The 21,350-nt window shown below is 42.1% G+C and overlaps 1 protein-coding gene across 2 annotated transcripts in view; it reads right to left on the minus strand.

Annotated features, from left to right (window-relative positions):
* The window catches only part of ets1 (v-ets avian erythroblastosis virus E26 oncogene homolog 1), a 108,830-nt gene that overhangs the window by 69,691 nt on the left and 17,789 nt on the right, over positions 1 to 21,350 (minus strand). Inside the window, exon 1 of one of the 2 annotated variants that reach the window (XM_068053777.1) lies at positions 3,360 to 3,855. The exons of the other annotated variant lie outside the window; for it this stretch is intronic. Coding sequence (XP_067909878.1) covers positions 3,360 to 3,417 — 58 coding nt within the window. The 5' untranslated portion in view covers positions 3,418 to 3,855. Of the gene's footprint in view, positions 1 to 3,359; positions 3,856 to 21,350 lie in introns of those variants that run through there. 2 annotated transcript variants of the gene reach the window in all.

Genomic DNA, 21,350 nt, shown 5'->3' on the forward strand with positions numbered 1-21,350 from the left:
AAGTATGAGGGACAAGGAGTAGAGGGTGAGGGAGAAGGAAGGCGAGGGGCAGGGACCATTGAAAGAATACATTAGAAATGTTTTATTGTATTAATATTTTGAAAACTCTACAATACTTGGAGAATGCAGGCAGGGTTGCAGCTACAGCCCAACCAAAGGCAACAATTATTAAGATAAAAAAAGTTGCAATGCATCAGCCATGACCTCCCCACCGTTCAACTGGCTGCAGGCAGGGACAGAGTATAACCAAGAGTTTGCATCCGCATCCATTACATACAATGGTGTAACGGCCTGGGAAATCATGAAAGGAATTAAGACCCAAGAGAGGGGAAGGAAGAGATTGCATTTCATATATTAATATTATATTCATATAATATATTCATATTAAATGCTATACACTTCATAGCACACATTATATGTTCTGGCGTTAACTTTATTTTGTGCACCCACATGCACATGACATCAGCAAGACACCAATGCACAGAGGGTTAGTCTGCTCAGCATGGCATTACCACAGAGCCAACCAACATGATGAGAACTGGCCATTCATCTCATTGCTGGCTGTGGGTCTAGCTGTACATCACCTACAGGAGAGTCACTGACCACCAAAGCAGTTGATTGATATGACACTTCTGAGAAATACAATGAGGCGTTTTATAAATGGAAGATAACAAACGGACCAGGTTTGATGCCTGATCTGTTCAATATTAGCTGCTTAGAGCTAGGATAGTTGTACAGCTACCAGAACTGGCCTCCATGGGCCTGCACTAGGGTGGGGGCGGGGGGGAAGAAGAAAGTCAACAGGGCTCCCATTCGGTGACCCTTGACCTTTAATCTGCATATATGAATGTTGGATGAGGACAGGATGCCCCTGCCACACTCCCACCCCAACATATCGCCCATGATTAAATAGCACTTTCTGGGCTCAGACAAAAAAAAAGTCATGCATTTGGGGCTCTGGTGAACTGATGGCCCCTGTGGGTCTGTGTCTCACTCTCAGTGTTAACAGGTAAGGAGCGGAGGTACAAAATACTCTAATGTACGTCTTCGCTTTAAGTATACAACCATTTGTCAGTCAATATGTGAAGCTTTATGAGGCTGATGCTCCCGTCTGCTGTGGTGCAGTGCAAACCAGCTCTCGCCTCTCCAAGTCGGTGCCTGCATCCACTCAACACAACGAGATCCAGATGGCCATGGGCATGTCACACTACAGTACTCAGAGCGGCCAGCGGGTACCAGTCTGACACACCAACATAGCAGGCACACATCCCGAGTCTGACCTCCCTGATCGGCAAAACCCTCTCATTGAGGTTTGCTAAATGGTGAGCTTGTTAAACAGAAAGATATGTGCGGTGAGCTTTGGCGTGGGACTGAAACAACCTAGTCGGGAGAAGAAATAACCGTTATTTGGACTGCAGTTATTTGCCTGCAATTAGCCCTGGTTGTCGTTTTCCCCGCGGGTGGAGTCAGTTTGGCGGAATGCAGTTAATGCTATTGTATGCTAATGAAGCCGAGGTTGAGCCTATTTTGGACTGCGAATGAAAGCTCACACTCGGATGTGATGTCAGCAATAAGACAGCCAGAAATGTTCTTGCAAGCAGCCAGATTGCGTGGCCTTGCTGTTCTCTGAAGCCGCTCTGTAGCACATACAGCTGCTTCAGTTCAGAGGAGCGGACGAACTCCAGCATATCTCTTTGCAATATGTAAATTTGCGAAAAACCCAGAGCCCTTGTGCCTGCACCTGAATGTTATGGCAACTCTATATTCATTTTTGAATCAGGCTATCTGAAGTCAAAATTAATCTCACTCCCTGCACCTTCCTCAGAAAGTCTGAAAGTACACTGAAATTGAGCCGCTCGTTCTAATGACTGTAAACTGGGGAGTGGTGTTCTATAAAACAGCACACGTCAGATAAAGGAGACCCTGTGCATGTTTTTCAACAATAAAGCCAAGCGCGTTAACTCCCACACAGTGGTGGGAAGACCATTAAACACAGCAAGAGTAGGGAGGGAGTTCCTGGAAATTTTATTAAAGGAAGAGTTTTTTTTTCAATAGAATTTCACAAGTGATAAACCAAAGCTGCGCCAATCGGGATTTAAATCTAAAGTAAAATGAGTTCTGAGATGGTAACCACAGCCCTATCAAAGGTTGTTTGTAACATCGCTGCACTTCGCCCTCTCTGCACCGCAGTTCTATCTGCTCAGAATATGCTATTTGGATTTCTTTTCTGAAGCCTGCTCCATAACAAGGTACAGCTCTCAAAAAAGTAATAGTCTGGAAAGACATTTTGAGAGCGTGTTTTAGGCGCTATAGTAATGCAAGTCCTTACTATTTCCGACATCCATTTAAGACCTGACTGAGAAAGACATTAATACCCAATATGTGACATTTCTGTAAATGCTGCCTTTGAACTGGTAAAGTCAACCCACTCCACCCAAACCGGAGGCTGGCTGACGCTTTGGCACAAACCAATTCCTTTAATTGTAGCTCCTTGCACCTTGTGAATTTGCACATTTTATTGCAAACTTTAATTTTACAATCAAATCCCAGGGAATTAATCCTGAAAGTTGGCCCATCATGATCAACTCCAACAGCTGCCAATATGAGACACACCGACATCAGGGGTATTGGGACTCCCTCCCCAACCCCCTCATAGTAATGACTATAACATAAACCAACAACTACCCCCCCCCCCCCCCCCACACACACACACACACACACAGGAATAAATCAAATAGGGCCAGGAAGAGGTTAACGGATGACAGCAACATGCTCTGTAAGAAAATTGTAGCCCAGAGCTGCATCCGTTGGATCCGTGTCTATAAGAGCTGCAGTCCAATAAACATGCAATGCAGAGTCTGGGGCTAAGCCAGAAATCAGTTGTAGCACACACTGGGGTTAGAAAACTGCAACACTAAAACGAACCGAAACTGCTTCAAACGGGAAAAAGATTGGAGCTCCGACTCGGCTAAAACGTAGTTTCACTCTCCTTCCAGCTTCAACAAGAGAGCAGGCTGTCACTTCATTAAGGAAAGATTTGCTGGTATCTGGGCAGTGACAGTTCTCCAGCTCATCGCCAACTCAAAAGTCACACAATCAAATCTAGCCCCCCAAAAAAGCTGCGCCAGAATCGACTCATTTCTTAAAGAATAAATAAATGGCAACAGGAAAGTAACACGATGCAAGATTGCAATGACAAGCTCGGCCCCACAGGATACTCGACCCCCAACTTAAGACACCAAACACAAGCCGGCATTTACAGCCAAAGGAAGACACATTCACAACTTGCCGAATGACAGCTCGCAGTCTGTCCCATTCACAAATCCACACACGGGGCATAAATCCGCACCGAAACTCACCATCAGTCTTCTCCGTTTTAATGATAGTCAGAGTCGGCTGGTCTACAGCTGCCTTCATCGTCCTCGGCTCAGACCAGGAGTGGAGACTTAACAAAACTTCATAAAATTGAGGCAGAAACTTTTGGGCGTGTTGCTGGTTTAGGAGTTGGATGGTGCTCTCTCTCCCTCTCTAATCTGTGTGTGTGTGTAGCTGAGATCTCACTGATGGAGGTTCAGTCGCTCACTGATTCAGGGCGTCTCTCAGTGTGTGTGTGTGCGCGCGTTAGTTGGGTGGGTTTGACTCGCATCGAACTCCAATTCAGCTCACAGGCTCCTCCAACACTCAAAGCAGGGCTCAATCTCCCAAACACAGCTTTTTTACTGTCAGGATCTCAGTGAGGTCTCCCTTCGCCACCAGCCTGATAATTAAATCTCCCCATTCTGTACTGGATCAGGCGGATGTGACGCCAGGCTTGTTTCTGCTTTTTTTCCTCTCTTTTTTTCTCTGCCTCTCTTCTGAAGAAGTGTGTGCAGTTTTAACAGATTACAATCGCTGTTTCCTCTCTTCCCATAACCTTCCAGACCTTGCGGCTCATGTGTTTACACTGAAATATATTTGAAAAAAAATGACTGCAATCTGGGACCTCTTCCCAGCTGTAAGCCCACAGCTGGGCCGGCTGCAGCTCAGAGAGGGAACAACATTAAACAGAAAGCTCACCATCCTGCTATCAGCAGCATTCTATAAACACCACACATCTGCATACATGTTCAATCCTGCAAAGCCACACTACTCTCACTTCAGCCTCTATTTTGAAAATCTAGCCATTCTCACGCGCTTTGAGGATTATTTTATTGTCTAATCTGTTTTCTTAACAAGAACCCAACTTCCCCACAGTCTTCGAGTATCTAAAATATCTTTTCAGTTTTAGTTTTGCAGTAACTCTGACATCAATTCCAGGTTTATCTCCTTATTAATGCAACTGATGGGGAATACAGTGGTCTAGAGAGCTAGGGTGAAGACAGTAACTCCCTACCATTCAATCTCTCCATCCTTAATTCTTGGAGGTGTTGGCACAATGATTGAGTGCTGTTCTGTACTTTGCCCAGAAGTCTGTGCTTCCTATGTGAACCCAAACAGTGGGTGTCACTATTTGCCTGGAGAAGGCATCACAGCCAGTCCCAATTCTATCTTCATTGAACACCCACTCATGAACTTCCTGACAATTGTGATCAGGAATACAAGGCCAGGTTCATTTTGCTCTCAAAGGCCCAAGGGCACTGAGGTCAATGATAGTATCCAAATGAGGCCAGTGAGGTCAGCCATGGGCCATAGTTTGAAGCTGGGACATTCTGAAATGAGATAGCTCAGTTACACACTGACTTAGCAACTGATTCACCAAAGGAACAAGAAGCACTTTCTTTAAACTAATCATTTCTATGGTGTTATTGGAACAATTCAAACCACACCTGGAGAAGAGAAATTCAAGAATTTAGGGCAATAGTTGCAACTCAGAAGCACGAGTTGTAACTTTGATACCACAGGGTTGGGGAGAAGGACCGAATGTAATGGTAGCACTCTCAGCATACAGGGACTGAGCAGGTAGATGGTACAACAACAGGATAGAATGTCAATGTGGATAGCACAGGACAGGGGGAGATCAATATAGCACATACAACTCAAACCAGAAAGCTAGCAGAAGCTGACTGATAGCTTCAAATCAGAAAGGAAGAAGGAACTTGGGTATAAAAAGGACCTGTTGCATACCCAAAACATTCCAAAGTGCCTCACAGCCATGAAATGACTTTTGAAGTGCAGTTACTGTTCGGTCGGCAATAGGCCCCACAGACAACTACTGAGATGAATCAATTTTTGAGGAAAGAACTTTGAATAGGACATTGAGAGCATGCCCTGCTCTGCTTTGAATAATGATGTGGGATCATTTACACCCACCTTAACAAACAGACAAGACTTCATCTTAATAGGGTCAATTTTCAGTTTGCAACCTGGGCATAAACCTGGCATTGTGAATGGGCTGTTCATTGTAGAAACTGTCCGATTTAAATTTCGAATGAGTCAATGGAATTGAAAATTAGAAAGCTTCTGCAATGGGTGGCCAATTTGCAACGTCAGATTTATGCCAGGCAGCAAATTCAAAATCTACTCCAATGTCTCATCTAAATGACAGCAGCCCTGAGAATGCAGCAGTCCCTCAGTAGTGCACTAGAGGGTTTGTCTAAATTTAATATTGAAGTCTTGGAAGGGGTTTGGACCCAAGCTGCTCAATCAGAAGTGAAAAGTCTACTGAGTTCAGCATTTAGGATCATTCAGCTTTTGTCACTCTTCTTGATGAGGGATGAGGCTCCTCGGTATTGTGCTCATTAAAGTGAGTGTGGTCAGCATTAAGTAGTGAAAACATGGCTTCTATTCCACTACGGTGACAATAGAACCAAATTGGTGCCTGTGCATTGGTAGCTGAAGACTGTCTACTACCTGCACTCAAAAACGTCCCTGGCAGGCTGAATGCTGCGGAATGTTAGATGCTGAACTGTTACCTTCCAACCAGGGTTCAAAAAACTATTGGGATGAAATTCTCATTTATCTTCTCCCTCCAACAATTTGACATGAAGTGAGTGTTCCATTGTCTCATTCAGCTCTTCATCCCACAGAGAAAAACCTCATCCTAAAGGTCCTAATTGGTAATGTCACTAAACTAGGAAATGGAAAAACAATCACACTGGTACAATATGGGACACTCTTGTAAAGTTGGAGTTGAGGCACATGGTAGGAGCAGATTAGTGGGAGGTTTACTCTGTATCTAACCCATGCTGTATGTGCCCTGGAAGTGTGTGATGACACAGTGCAGAGGGAGCTTTACTCTGTAACTAACTCATGTTGTGCCTACCCTCATAGTGTCTAAAGCTGACAATGGGTGCTCAAACTGGAAATTAACTCATTCTCCAACACAGATTCATGTAATGTAGTCATTCTATTTTATAAATAATAATCAAAAACATGTATTACCTTAACTGGAAGAAGACTCCCACCATCACCTTTTGCTCCCAAATGACAATTTGCATTTTGTACAAATGACACCCCTTAAGTTTTCAGGTTAGGAAAAACTGTTAAATTAAGTGTAGGTCTCTGCGTATATTTTTGAATTTAATATGAGCAGATTAGGGTTTCAAGTTCCATTCACCTTCCCTCCAACACTGTTTCCCAGGCACTATGTGACATGCATGTTAAACTGATTCAGTTAAATCAGTGAAGGAGCAAAAAATACAGGTAGTGGGAGACAGGTGTGACAAGGTTAGGAGTGATGGCCTGACTCAAGAAAATAACTAAGGGATAGAGGAAACTTAAACAGGTGCATTCTGCACCAGGACAAGACTGTTGTCATGCAGACCTCCACCTGCCAAGAATGAGGCACCTTAATTTCGCCACATGGACATAAAACTTAAAATTGTTGCTGGGATGAAAAGAGGGCCTATTACAATGAATTGCCAGGCCCCTCGCCGAAAAGACCTTTTTTGCATACTAGCAGACAGTGCTGGAACAAAGGAACCAGTCCCTGCTCCCCCAATACACACAAGTGGTCAGACCAGTTTAGTCAAATTTTGGTTTTTTTGAATTTGAACTTGCCACAGAGTTTTAAAACACAGAAATCTCTTTGCTCCTGGGCTGGAAAGGACCTCTCTTGGCTGGCTTTCCGCTGCCTCTCTCCTGTCTGCTCATCTCTTTCTTACCGGCTTTGGAATCCATTAAAGGCACAGGAATCCTAAGAGAGAAAAGTCTCCTTCAGTGAACAAAGTTTAAGAAGAATACTGGGCCCCAACAAAGAGCAAGAATTACCTACAAGCAAGAACTACCTAAAAAAGGACTACATTGAGTTCGAAGCACAGCAACAAGAAACTCTTTTGATATTGCCTCAAACCTCTCTACTTTATGTTTTCTTCTGCTCTTTTCTGTCTCTATTTGCACGTGTGTATCGCGTATGCATGCGAGTGTGAGATGCGTTGTATATCCATAGGCGTTAACCGAATTAGAGTTTAAATTTCAATAAATTTCACTTTTCTTCTTTAAACCTAATAAGGCCTGTTTGTGCTCATTTCTTTGCCTTATAATTGGAAAGCGGTGAACAAGAATTCACCAAAGGGGAGTTCAAAACACAGTGTGTTTAAAATTAAACCCTGTTACACTAAGACCAGGTGAAGGCTGAGAAAGACCCCTAGACACCTTTCTTGCCTGGTCGTAATAATGTGTAATAATCTGTATCAAAAATAAAATGACTTGGAGCTCTCTTTTATCCATATTTGTTAAAGACTTGCACCAGCAATTTCCACCAGAGTTCTCCTGATCTCCTGCCCTAACATAGGCAGAACATCACCAGGAACCCTGGAGAAACGATGTAAATGGTTATTACTGCCAGTTCTACACTGAAGGTATGACCCAAGATCGAGGAACCCCATGATTCCACCTCCTGGACAGGAGCCTCTCCTGTCCTGGTTACAATGGTTGAGTCATACGGGCCAGTACAGCTCAAAGTTCACTCTCTGATCTGTGTGAATTAGCTGGTGTTGGCTGGAGTGGCAACAGGAGCACTAATTCTGGCCACAGCACTCATGTGCTAGAAAGGGATAAAATCCTAATGGATAAAAGAGCTGAATTCCAGATGTGAAGTGATAGTGACAGCCCTTGACATCAAGGCAGATTTTGACTGAGTGTGGCATCAAGGAGCCCTAGCAAAATTGAAGTCAGTGGGAATCAGAAGGAAAATGCTGCACTAGTTGGAGGCATACTTAGCACAAAGGAAGATGTTTGTGGTTGTTGGAGGACAATCATCTCAGCCCCAGTACATTGCTGCAAAAGTTCCTCAGGGTAGTGTGCTAGGCCCAACCATCTTCAGCTCCTTCATCAATGGTATTACTTCCATCATAAGGTCAGAAGTGGGGATGTTCGCTGGTGATTACACAATGTTCAGTACCATTCACAACTCTTCAAATACTGAAGCAGCCCAGACAACATTCAGGCTTGGGACAATAAATGGCAAGTGGCATTGGTGTCACACAAGTGCCAGGCAATGACCATCTCCAACAAGAGAGAATCTAACCATCTCCCCATGACATTCAACGGCATTACAATTGCTGAATCCCCCACTATCAACATCCTGGGGGTTACCATTGGCCAGAAACTTAACGGGGTCAGCCATATAAATACTGTGGCTACAAGAGGAGGTCAGAGACTGAGAATTCTGTCAGGAGTAGCTCACCTCTTGACTCCCCAAAGCCTGTCCACCATCCAAACGGCACAAGTCAGGAGTGCGATGGAATACGCTCCACGTGCCTGGATGAGTGCAGCTCCAACAACGCTAAAGAAGGTTGACACCATCCAGGACAAAGCAGGCTAATTGATCAGCACTCCATTCTATCACCTTAAACATTCTCTTCCTGCACCACCAGCGCACAGTGGCTGCAGTGTGTACCATCTACAAGATGCACTGCAACAACTTGCCGAAGCTCCTTTGACAACAGCTTCCAAACCCACAACTTCTGCCATCTAGAAGGATAAGGGCAGCAAATGCATGGGAACACTACCACGTCCAAGCTACTCACCATTTAACTTGGAACTATATCGCCATTCCTTCAGTTTTGCTGGGTCAAAATCCTGGAACTCCCTCCCTACCATCATTTTAGGTGTACCTACACCATATGGACTGCAGTGGTTCAAGAAAGTGACTCACCATCATCTTCTCAAGGGAAATTAGGGAAAGACAGTAAATGCTAGTCTTGTCAGCGATGCACACATTCCAAGAGTAAATATATAATGTCAAGGAGCCCTGCAGACATTTCATGTGTAGGGATGTGGGGTAGGGTGCAAGATCTGGCTCAACTTCAATGGTGTACGGTTGAATCATCTCCCAACATTCACTACCTAGCCTCACACGGGCAACTTACTCCTGCATAAGTCACTATGATTGTGGGAGAAGGGGAGAAAAGAAAGCAATAAATATCGACAAGTCTGCCAGAACCATCTGTTGAGCAATTAAATATTAACAGCCTCCCCTCACAGGTAACTCCCAATCACAGATAATACCCATTCACAGATAACATCCACTCACAGGTCACACCCACTCACAGTTAACTCCACCTTGCAGGTAAATACCCACTTACAAGTCACACCCATTCACAGGTAATGCTTACTTATAAGTAACATCCACTCACAGGTAACATCCACTTCCAGGACTCACAATTACAAATACAATTAACACTCGCCTGCAGATAATACCTGCACATAGGGAACATATTACTGGAGATAACACAGCCAAGTAACAACAACCCACAGGTAATACCCACCCACAGGTAACTCTGCACACAGGTAATTTCCATACACAAGTAACATCTGTACATAGGTAACTACGAACATACGAACACACAAATTAGGAGCAGGAGTAGGCCACTCGGCCCTTTGAGCCTGCTCCGCCATTCAATAAGTTCATGGCTGAACTGATTATTCCACATTCCTGCCCCTGATAACCTTCCACCCACCTACTTATCAAGGATCTATCTACCTCTACCTTAAAAATATTCAAAGTCTCTGCTTCCACCGCCTTTTGAGGAAGAGAATTCCAAAAACTCACGAGCCTCTGAGAGAAAAAATATCTCCTCATGTCTGTCTTAAATGGGCGACCCCTTATTTTTAAACAGTGACCCCTAGTTCTAGATTCCCTCACAAGGGGAAACATCCTTTCCACATCCACCCTGTCAAGACCCCTCAGGATCTTATATGTTCCAATCAAGTCGCCTCTTACTCTTCTAAATTCCAGCGGATACAAGCCTAGCCTGTCCAATCTTTCCTCGTAAGACAGCCTGCCCATTCCAGGTATTAGTCTATAAACCTTCTCTGTACTGCCTCCAATGCATTTACATCCTTCCTTAAATAAGGAGACCAGTACTGTACACAATACTCCAGATGTGGTCTCACCAATGCCCTGTATAGCTGAAGCATATCCTCCCTACTTTTGTATTCAATTCCCCTCGTGATAAACGACAACATTCTATTAGCTTTCCTAATTACGTGCTGTACCTGCATACTAACCTTTTGCGATTCATGCACTAGGACACCCAGATGCATCTCAGAGCTCTGCAATCTCTCACCATTTAGATAATATGCTTCTTTTTTATTTTTCCTGCCAAAGTGGACAATTTCACACTTTCCCACATTATATTCCATTTGCCAGGTCTTTGCCCGCTCACTTAACTTATCTATATCCCTTTGTATATCTATATCCCTTATATAAAACTTATCTATATCCCTTTCATAGATCTCACCAAAGCCTTTGACCTCGTCAGCAGACGTGGTCTCTTCAAACTACTAGCAAAGCTCGGATGTACACCAAAGCTACTAAGTATCATCACCTCATTCCATGACAATATGAAAAGGCACAATTCAGCATAGCGGCGCCTCATCAGACACCTTTCCTATCCTGAGTGTTCTCACACCTACACTGTTTGGGATCTTCTTCTCACTGCTGCTCTCACATGCGTCCAAGTCTTCAGAAGAAGGAATTTTCCTCTACACAAGATCAGATGGCAGGTTGTTTAACCTTGCCCGTCTAAGAGCGAAGACCAAAGTACGGAAGGTCCTCATCAGGGAACTCCTCTTTGATGACGATGGAGTATTTACATCCCACACAGAAGAGTGTCTGCAGAGACTCATCAACAGGATTGCGGCTGCCTGCAACAAATTTGGCCTAACCATCAGCCTCAAGAAAACGAACATCATGGGACAGGATGTCAGAAATGCTCCATCCATCAATATCGGCGGCCATGCTCTGGAAGTGGTTCAAGAGTTCACCTACCTAGGCTCAATTATCACCAGTAACCTGTCTCTCAATGCAGAAATCAACAAGCGCATGGGAAAGGCATCCGCTGCTATGTCCAGACTGGCCAAGAGAATGTGGGAAAATGGCGCACTGACACGGAACACAAAAGTCCGAGTGTATCAAGCCTGTGTTCTTAGTACCTTGCTCTACGGCAGCGAGGCCTGGACAACGTATGTCAGCCAAGAGCAACGTCGCAATTCATTCCATCTTCGCTGCCTCCGGAGAATCCTTGGCATCAGGTGGCAGGACCGTATCTCCAACACAGAAGTCCTCGAGGCGGCCAACGTGCCCAGCATATACACCCTACTGAGCCAGCGGCGCTTGAGATGGCTTGGCCATGTGAGCCGCATGGAAGATGGCAGGATCCCCAAGGACACATTGTACAGTGAGCTCATCACTGGTATCGCCCGGCCGTCCATGTCTCCGCTTTAAAGACATCTGCAAATGTGACATGAAGTCCTGTGACATTGATCACAAGTCGTGGGAGTCAGTTGCCAGTGATCGCCAGACTGGCGGACCGCCATAAAGGCGGGGCTAAAGAGTGGCGAGTCGAAGGGACTTAGCTGTTGGCAGGAAAAAAGACAGAAGCGCAAGGGGAGAGCCAACTGTGTAACAGCCCTGACAACTAATTTTATCTGCAGCACCTGTGGAAGAGTCTGTCACCCTAGAATTGGCCTTTATAGCCACTCCAGGCGCTGCTTCACAAACCACTGACCACCTCCAGGCACTTACCCATTGTCTCTCGAGACAAGGAGGCCGAAGAAGAAAAAAAAGGATCCCTTTGTAACCCCCTTATGTTCTCATCACAGGTTACTTTCCTACCTATCTTTGTGTCATCAGCAAATTTAGCAATCATACCTTCGGTCCCTTCATCCAAGTCATTTATATAAATTGTAAAAAGCACAGATCCTTGTGGCACACCACTCGTTGCATCTTGCCAACCAGCAAATGACCCATTTATGCCTAGTCTCTGTTTCCTGTTAGCTAGCTAATCTTCTACCCATGCCAATATGTTACCTCCTACACCATGAGCTTTTATTTTCTGCAATAACCTTTGATGTGGCACCTTATCAAATGCCTTCTGGAAATCTAAGTACAATACATCCACCAGTTCCCCTTTATCCACAGCACATGTACCTCCCTCAAAGAACTCCAACAAATTGGTTAAGCATGACTTCCCTTTCACAAAACTATGTTGACTCTGTCTGATTACCTTGAATTTTTCTAAATGCCCTGCTATACTGTCTTTAATAATAGCTTCTAAAATTTTCCCTAAGACAGATGTTAAGCTACCTGACCTGTAGTTTCCTGCTTTCTGTCTCTCTCCCTTTTTGAATAAAAGAGTGAAATTCACTATTTTCCAATCTAACAGAACCTTCCACGAATCTAGGGAATTTTGGAAAATTAAAACGAATGCATCAACTATCTCATTAGCCACTTCTTTTAACACCCTAGGATGAAGTCCATCAGGACCTGGGGACTTGTCAGCCTGTAGCTCCAACAATTTGTTCAGTACCACTTCCCTGGTGAGTGTAATTTTCTTGAGTTCCTCCCTCCCTTCCATTTCCTGACTTACAGCTAATACTGGGATGTTACTTGTATCCTCAATAGTGAAGACCGATACAAAATATCTGTTCAGTTTATCTGCCATCTCCTTATTATCCATTATTAGTTCCCCAGACTCACTTTCTATAGGACCAACGCTCACTTTGTTAACTCTTTTCTTTTTAAAATATCTATAGAAACTCTTACTATCTGTCTTTATATTTCTAGCTAGCTTTCTCTCTAAGTTTACCTTCCTTATCAATCTTTTAGTCATTCTTTGCTGTTTTTTATATTCTGTCCAATCTTCTGACCTGCCTCTCATCTTTGCGCAATTATAGGTTTTTTCTTTAAGTTTGTTACTATCTTTAATAATTTTAGTTAACCAAGGTTGGCGGGTCCCACCCTTGGAATTTTTCTTTTTCGTTGACATGTATCTATTCTGTGTATTCTGAAATATCCCCTTAAATGTCTGCCACTGCATCTCAATTGACCTATCCCTTAACCTGATTTGCCAGTTCACTTTAGCTAGCTCTACTTTCATGCCCTCATAATTGCCGTTATTTAAGTTTAAAATACTAGTCTTGGACCCACTCTTCTCTCCCTCAAACTGAATGTAAAATTCAATCATATTCTGATCGCTGCTACCTAGGGGCGCCTTAACTATGAAATCATTAATTAATCCTATCTCGTTGCAGCATATCGGGTCTAGTATAGCCTGCTCTCTGGTTGGCTCCAGAACGTATTGTTCCAAGAAATTATCCTGAAAACATTCTATGTACTCCTCATCTAGGCTACCTCGGCCCATCTGATTTTTCCAGTATATATGTAGGTTAAACTGAAGTTATGTTTTGAAGCAACTCAATAGTGTTACAGTTTAGCACTGTTAGGGATGAACTCCAAGTTTTAATAAATTCCCAATTTCCAAAGAATGTTATAAAATCACATTACTGTATGAAGGCCTAGTAAACACCCTCTAATTATGAGCATCTCCATCCTTAAAACAGTCCTGCTCCTCCTCGCCAATGAATAACATAATCATTCCAGCCACAGATTATAGCCATCAACTCTCCAACTGATTTTCAGAGCCTTTGGATTTTAATATATTCCTCAGCCAGAGAGATTGGATACTAAAGAAACAATGGAAAATTGTCAAGTCTGTCTGAGTTCTAACTCTCCAATCAACAGTGATGCTGATGGTAATCGCAGAGATCCCTGCTGGCCATCATTACCCACTGTCATGCTTGCGTATGTCCTGACTACAGGAGAGAGTGTATTAGACAGCAGGGATAAGATATTGTACTGAGAGTGCTGCATTCTCAGAGATGCTGCCTTTCAGGTGAGATTTTAATCCGAGACTTTATTTGCCAGTTCAGGCTGATATTAAAGATCCCATGGCACTCTTCCAAAGAAGAACAAAGAATTTTCCCGACTTCTTCACCAATATTCATCCCTAAACCAACAAAAGCACATTATCTGATTAATCATTCCATTGTTTTAGTAGGATCTTGCTGTGTACAAAGTGGTTCACAGAATCACAAAATTGGTGCAGCGCAGAAGGAGGCCATTCAGCCCATCGTGTCTGCGCTGGTTGTTTTTTGTTGTTTTTGCCTACATATGAGTGACTGCACTTCAAAAGTAATTCAATGGCTGTCAAGCACTTTGGAATATTGGAAGATGTGATAAGGTATGATGTCAATGCAGGTTAGCAAGTTTCTTTCTCTGGGGATGGTAAGGGGAAACTGGTGGTGTCGTGGTAATGTCATTGAACTAGTAATCTGGAGACCCAGGATAATGCCTGAGACATGGGTTCAAATCCCACCATGGAAATTAAATTCAATCAATTAATAAAAATCTGGAATTGAAAGCTAGTCAGTAATGATGACATGAAACTATCATTGATTGTTGTAAAAACCCATCTGGTTCACTAAGCCTTAGACTAAATGACACCAGACCCTCAGCAATGTGGCTGACTCTTAACTGCCCTACAAAATGGCCTAGCAAGCCATTTAGGTGTCATGGGCAATTAGGGATGGGAAACAAATGCTGGCCTTGCTAGTGATGCCCACATCCCATGAAAGAATAAATGTGCTTAAAATTGAGAGACATTTTCTGACCTCTGATAATACTCACACATTCTTACTCCTGTAATTTCCAGTGCTGTACACATGGGTTGAACTGCAAAAACAGTTGCATTTGTGACAATTAACTCTTTCAAAAAAAGGCTAAATATACATCTAGTTGAGATGGGTGGGAGAGGTTGGTTCTAGGACTGGATTTAGGCTATAACTAAGGACGGGGCACAAAGGTTCCTGTGCCTTTGGAGTAACGCAAGGGTCAAAAGGGGAATGTTATTTGTCGAGGGCAGCAAGCCATAACTGAGTTATGGCGATCAGGCAAATGGATTAATGTTACGGAGTTTTGCTTGATTACCTTTAGGTATCAAACCTTTCCTCAGGAGTTTAAATGGGTGGTGTAGAGACTGTGATGGAGCAGATTGTATATTGTGAAGACCTGCACAAGCATCAGAGAATAGGATCTTCTGCTTCTTCCAAACAAAGCTGCAAATGGAGTGACATATATATCAGGTATTGACCTGAAACGTTCACTCTATCTCTCCCCACAGATGTTTCCTGGCCAGCATTTTCTGTTTTAATATTTTACATATCTTACTTTGGGACATCCTGAGGTTATGAAAGGTGCTATATAAATGCACATTTTTTCTTCTTTAACTTCACTTTCTCTCTGTCTCCCTCTTTCCTTTCTGGAACCTTCAGTGTTTGCCTCATATACACAAAATGCCCCTCACTTCCACCTTTCAATATGATGCATTGAATGGGACTCTGTTGTTTCACATGTTCTATAGATGCAACCAATGGGATTGAAGGATGGCGGGGATGTCCCTTCCCCAATCTATTTAAGTGGATCATGTCCCATTATCTCTTCTACCCCTGATGGTCTGAAAGTATAAATATTGCAGATAACAGACACCGAACCAATCACGTCACATTACCCAGCTGTTATTCTGTAATTGAAAGACATGGGATGTAACCATGTAACATCAATGCCATGTTTTGATTGGGTAATATTGTTGCATAACATAAGGTGTGAATTAAACAGTTGATGTAGGTCATATGGCCATGTTCATCTGTGCGACTGCTGCCAAATATAAGATCCAGTAAAATCAAAGATGTATTTGGGTTGAAGGAAGAGTTTGTGGTTTGTTTTATTTTAAAACATGGTGTCCCATTCTCCCAGTGAAGCCAGGCTTGTGCTAAGATGTAGTGTAGAAATGAGACAGGGCCAATAGATTTTCATCTGAGTTCTTCTATCTTACTGCTGGGAGCCAAGAATAGGATCCAGTTGAGATTATTTTTATGACTGTGGGGTTCTGCTGATGCCACATTAGCTTTAGCAAATCCTCTGTATCCAGGCTGCCCATTCTAGCAAACTGGAAGGGCATAGCCATATATATTTTTAAAAAGAAAATGGCACACAAAGTGCTAACTTCTCTTTTTTGTGCCCAGGTAGAAAATATTAACACTGGAATATTTTCTATTTCAGACATTCGATGTTGGTATCAAATATTGCCCGGTCTGACATAGCAGTTACAGACCATATAAGTTTTTTCAAGGAGGTTTATGACCTATTGGCATAGATCCCAGGGTTTATAATTCCAGGATTGTAATCCCAGGGGTTATAATCCTGGGATTTATAATCCCGGGGTTTATCCAAATTTACGCCCTATTTGGCGGAGGTAACAAAGTACAAACATATCCATGGTAAGCCCTTTTTAGTTGCACTATCTTGCATTCTTTAATATTTATCAGATATTTAGAAATATTTACAACAAAAAGAAATAATACAGCAAAAATTATGAACAAGTTCTATGACGCTGAAGATATTGAATTTGAACAATCTCAGTGGGAAGGAAGACTGTGATCTTGATGATAGTTATCAGGACTGACAGACAAATAAGAAAATAGCCCTACATCTCATAACTCTCAATATTAGGGCAATGAGAATATAAAATGTGAAAGTTTAGACCAAGTCAGTGATTTAGTGCAGCACCTACCTTCAGACTGCAATGTGATCATACCTGCTCATGATTTTACAAAGGAAATATTATCCGTAGTTAGATTTAAACCCAGCTTCAATATAATCAGTCAAATTTACAGATATCAGAGAGAAATCCCATAAATATTGAACAGCAATTTCAATATATGTTAACTGTGTATATTAATACATTATAATGCAGCAAACAGTGGGCAACACAAAGCAAAAGTTAAACTGAATTCGGAACTATGTCAGTCATTGATGCCAAGCAAACTATAATTCAAGTAGAGTTTACATCAGGTCCAACAATGGGTGCCTAGTTCAATCAATGTTTCAATATCCAGGATGTAGGAAAGCCTATTTCATTTGTGTTCTCTATTTTTGGGAAGTACAAATCCGTCCTACCATTTCAATTTCTGTTTGACCACAAATGCGATGTAGATTTAGTGAAAGAAGGACTAGACTCTTGATGCTAATCAATGATGCCAAACTAATGTACTGCACTGAATGCATAGTCTTTATAAAGTTACAGCTTTGCATATTTCATCGCCAGGTTGCAATCAACGAGTATGGATCTTTCAGAGTTTGGAGTCTCTTATCAGCCAATGTACATTTTACAAAGTTTTCTAATGGTTTCTAATGTGAATCTAGCAATAATAAACTTAGCACTAAAGCAACAAGTGACAGTGTTGCAATAAAAAGTCAAAGCTCAGGCTAATCTGACACACAAGAACAGAGTGAGTATTGGCAAATACAGCCTCTTTAAAATTCGTACCAAATTAGTGAATATGATCAACCCACCCAACCCCTCCTCAACATAAAGACTTAAGTAAGAAGTAGAATAAAGATGGTTTGCCTCAACAGTGTGTATAACTCTGACCTCAGAAGACTATCTCTTTACTGCACAAATGTGACATTTTTCCATTTCCCATACCAGCCATTCTGTGGTTTCTCTGACCAAGTTTGCTAAACAATGCAGAACAAGGTCTGTTCTGCACTGTGTGCTGCCTCTCACCAGTAATCCCAGTTCAGTGTGTGCAGTAAATCAAAAAGTATAATTCTGCAAAACTGCCATCTTCCAATAAATTGCAAAAACAAATCCACATTTTGTGCGCAACCTTTTAGATTAGCCACACTGACAGGGGCCTTAGCTTCATGCAAATGAAGACAATCGACAGGAGAAATTTGTGGAAAACCCCCTCAAACCGGTAGCACAATAAACAGATAGCACTATATAAGGATAGCACAATATGCAGCAGTGGTGCAAATGGAAACAATAGCTTAGGATGTATAAGTCCAGAGAGAGCACAGGTCCTGAGAAGAGGCCATTAATTTATATGAAACACTGATTCATCCTCCACCATGAGTATTGTGTAGTGTTCTGTGTAGGCAGCATCTCGGCCTTGGGGAGATGAGAAAGAAGAGCAACCAAGTTAAAAGATGCAAAGCTAAGCTGATCGATGCACTTGGCACCCGAGTATGAGAAAGAATTAAGGCCGGGAATTTCCTTGGAGCTGCTCCCATTCTGTCACCCATAAGCTTGCCGTAAGTGCATTAGAAACCCTATTTCCACACATCAATAAGGTTTCTGCTATGCTTTAGGCAAAGTTACCACAGCAGGAGTAGCTCCAAGGATATTCTCAGCCTGAGGGTATAGGGTACAAATAGCTTTGAGCTGAGGTATTTAAGATCAAAATTGACACTTCACAAGTGCCCATTACACAGTAGAAAGAGCTCCATCCCATAACTTGCATCAACTAAGTCTGCAGATCAATGGAGTAAATGAAGGGTAGAGGGAGAAATACAAATCTTGAGGCAGAAAACACATTGTCACCTGTACGTCATGTACTGCGGTACTGCTTTGTGATCTGTATTTCCAGAGTTCGGGAATGGTTTACACGGCAGAAATGACAGATCTATTTAGGTTTGGATGGAGTACTTATAAGTGAGATGTGAGAGGTTTTATTACCAAGTGCTGATTTTGAAACTGACGCTGTCGTGTTGAACTATTTTTTGAAACTTGTAGCAATTTATTAAAAAATTGCCATCATATTGCTCTATTGACATTACATCCAGAGTAATTCTAGTCATTGCAATATGGAGTCAATCTCAGTCTTGCTTCAGTGCAATATGGAGACAACTGGAGCCTACATGTCAGCCTTGGTTTAGTCAGTAGCATTTTGTCTGGAAGTGTGGGTTCAAGCCTTACTCTAAACAGCTGAGTACATAATCTAGGCTGAAGCTTCAGTCTAACAGAGGGATTGCTGTGCTGTTGTAGGTGCAGTGCTTTGGATGAGATGTTAAACTGAGGCCCCATCCGCCATATCAAGTAAACGTAAAATATCCCATAGCACTCCTTGAAGAGTAGTGTATGGAAGGAGAGTAGCGTAGTTCTCCTGATGGCGTGATGAACATTCATCTCACGATTAACATCATTAAAATTGGTTAACTCATCATTTATCTCATTGCTGTTTGTGGGACCTTGCTGTATCCTAATTGCTGCTGAACTTGCCCATATTAAAACAGGGTACTTCAATTGTACTTAATTGACTGTGAAGCACTTTGGGATTTCCTGAGGTCATAAATATGCCTTATTAGTAGTTAAAAGGATTGAATAAATTGGATCCCAGAGAGATGTTCAATAGTAGCTCAAACTTTGGGACAAGGAGATATGGATTCAAACTTAGGCAAAAATGAACTCTTCACATGAAGGGTCTTGTAGGTGTGTTACGAAAGACTCAAGGAAGCAGTGGGAGTGGACAGAGCAGGTTATACATTTTAAGAGGGTAATAAGTAAATCTTTGACAGATAGGAAGTGCCAGTGAAGAAGAGATAAAGTATGGTAGGAAGTTTAGCTTATTGAGTGGTTACATTGCTTGAATACCTGAAAGAATAGTCAGCAATTTGCCTAAAATTGGTCAGTTTTGTTTCTGTTTATCTGTCCCCCTAAGGAGTTAACATTATTGGAAATGATGAGGAATGACGTTACACTGTCTGATGGAAAGGGTAAAAATCAATGGACTTTTTCTCTTGTTTCTTTTCATGTGTTTATATACAAACATATTCGACAAATAATTTTTGCAAAGGTAGGGGAAACAAATGATCACAAAATGCTGTTTATTCAGCATTAATAACTAACAATGTCTCTTTATCTTGATTGCTCATTACTTGCCTATTAAGGCAAAACAGTTAAGTCAAGAAAATGCCTTTTCAGCCACTGAAGCTTGTTCCTCTAGCACTCTAACTTTTTGAGACTGGTATCTAATGGGCCTGATATCTTTGTTCCAGCTATCCCTGAAAAATCAGATTGACAATAGTAGCCTGGATGATGAGTTCATAGAATACTTTTGAGATAGTTTCTTGGCACAGCACGTTCTGGAACCAACCAGAGAGCAGGTTATATTAGACTTGGTTTTGTGGAATGTGACAGAATTAATTAATGACCTCAGAGTAAAGGCACTTCTGGGTAGTAGCGACTACAATATGATTAAATTTTACATCCAGTTTGAAAGAGAGAAGAATGGGTTTAAGACTAGTATTTTAAATATAAATAAGGGCAACTATGTGGGCATGAAAGCTGAGCTAGCTGAAGTGAACTAGGCTAGGAGATAGATCAATAGAGAAGCAGTGGCAGCCATTTGAGGGGATATTTCAGAATACTCAGAATAAGTATATCCCTACTATAAAGAAAAATTCTAAGGGGAGGACCCACCATCCGTGGTTAACTAAAGAAGTTAAGGAAAGCATCAAAGCATATAATTGTGCAAATATGAGTGGCAGGTCAGATGGTAGGTCAGAATATAAAGAATGGCACAGGATGACTAAAAGGGAAAAAAATTACAGTATGAGAGGAAGCCAGCTAGAAATGTAAAACTCAAAGCAAGAGTTACTACAGGTATTTAAAAATGAAAAGAATAATTAAGTGAGTGTTGGTCCTCTAGAGAGCGAGAATGGGGAGCTAATAGTGGATAATAAGGAAATGGCGGATGAAATTTTGCTTCTGTTTTCACTATAGAGGATACAAAAGACTTTCCAGTAATAGCTGTAAATCAGGAGGTGGAAGGAAGAAGGAACTTGGTGAAATTACAACCACCAGGGAAACGGTACTCAACGAACTGATGGAGCTGCAGACTGACAAGTCCCCAGGTCCTGATGGGCTTCATCCTAGGGTCTTAAAAGAGGTGGCTAATGAGGTAGTCGATGGGTTGGTGTTAATTTTTCAAAATTCGCTGGATTCTGGAAGGGTTCCATCAGACTGGAAAGTAGCAAATATAACCCTTCTATTCAAGAAGGGGAGGAGTCAGAAAACAGGTAACTATAGGCCAGTTAGCTTGACGTCTGTCCTGGGGAAGGTGTTAGAATCAATCATTAAGGAGGCTATAGCTGGGCACTTAGAAAAACTCAAGTTAATCAGGAATAGTCAGCATGGTTTTGTGAAAGGGAAATCATGTTTAACCAATTTATTGGAGTTCTTTGAAGGAGTAACATGCGCTGTTAATAAAGGGGAGCCCGTTGACATACTGTACTTGGATTT

The sequence above is a fragment of the Heterodontus francisci genome, chromosome 22 (assembly GCF_036365525.1).
Source record: "Heterodontus francisci isolate sHetFra1 chromosome 22, sHetFra1.hap1, whole genome shotgun sequence".
Classification (NCBI taxonomy): domain Eukaryota; kingdom Metazoa; phylum Chordata; class Chondrichthyes; order Heterodontiformes; family Heterodontidae; genus Heterodontus; species Heterodontus francisci.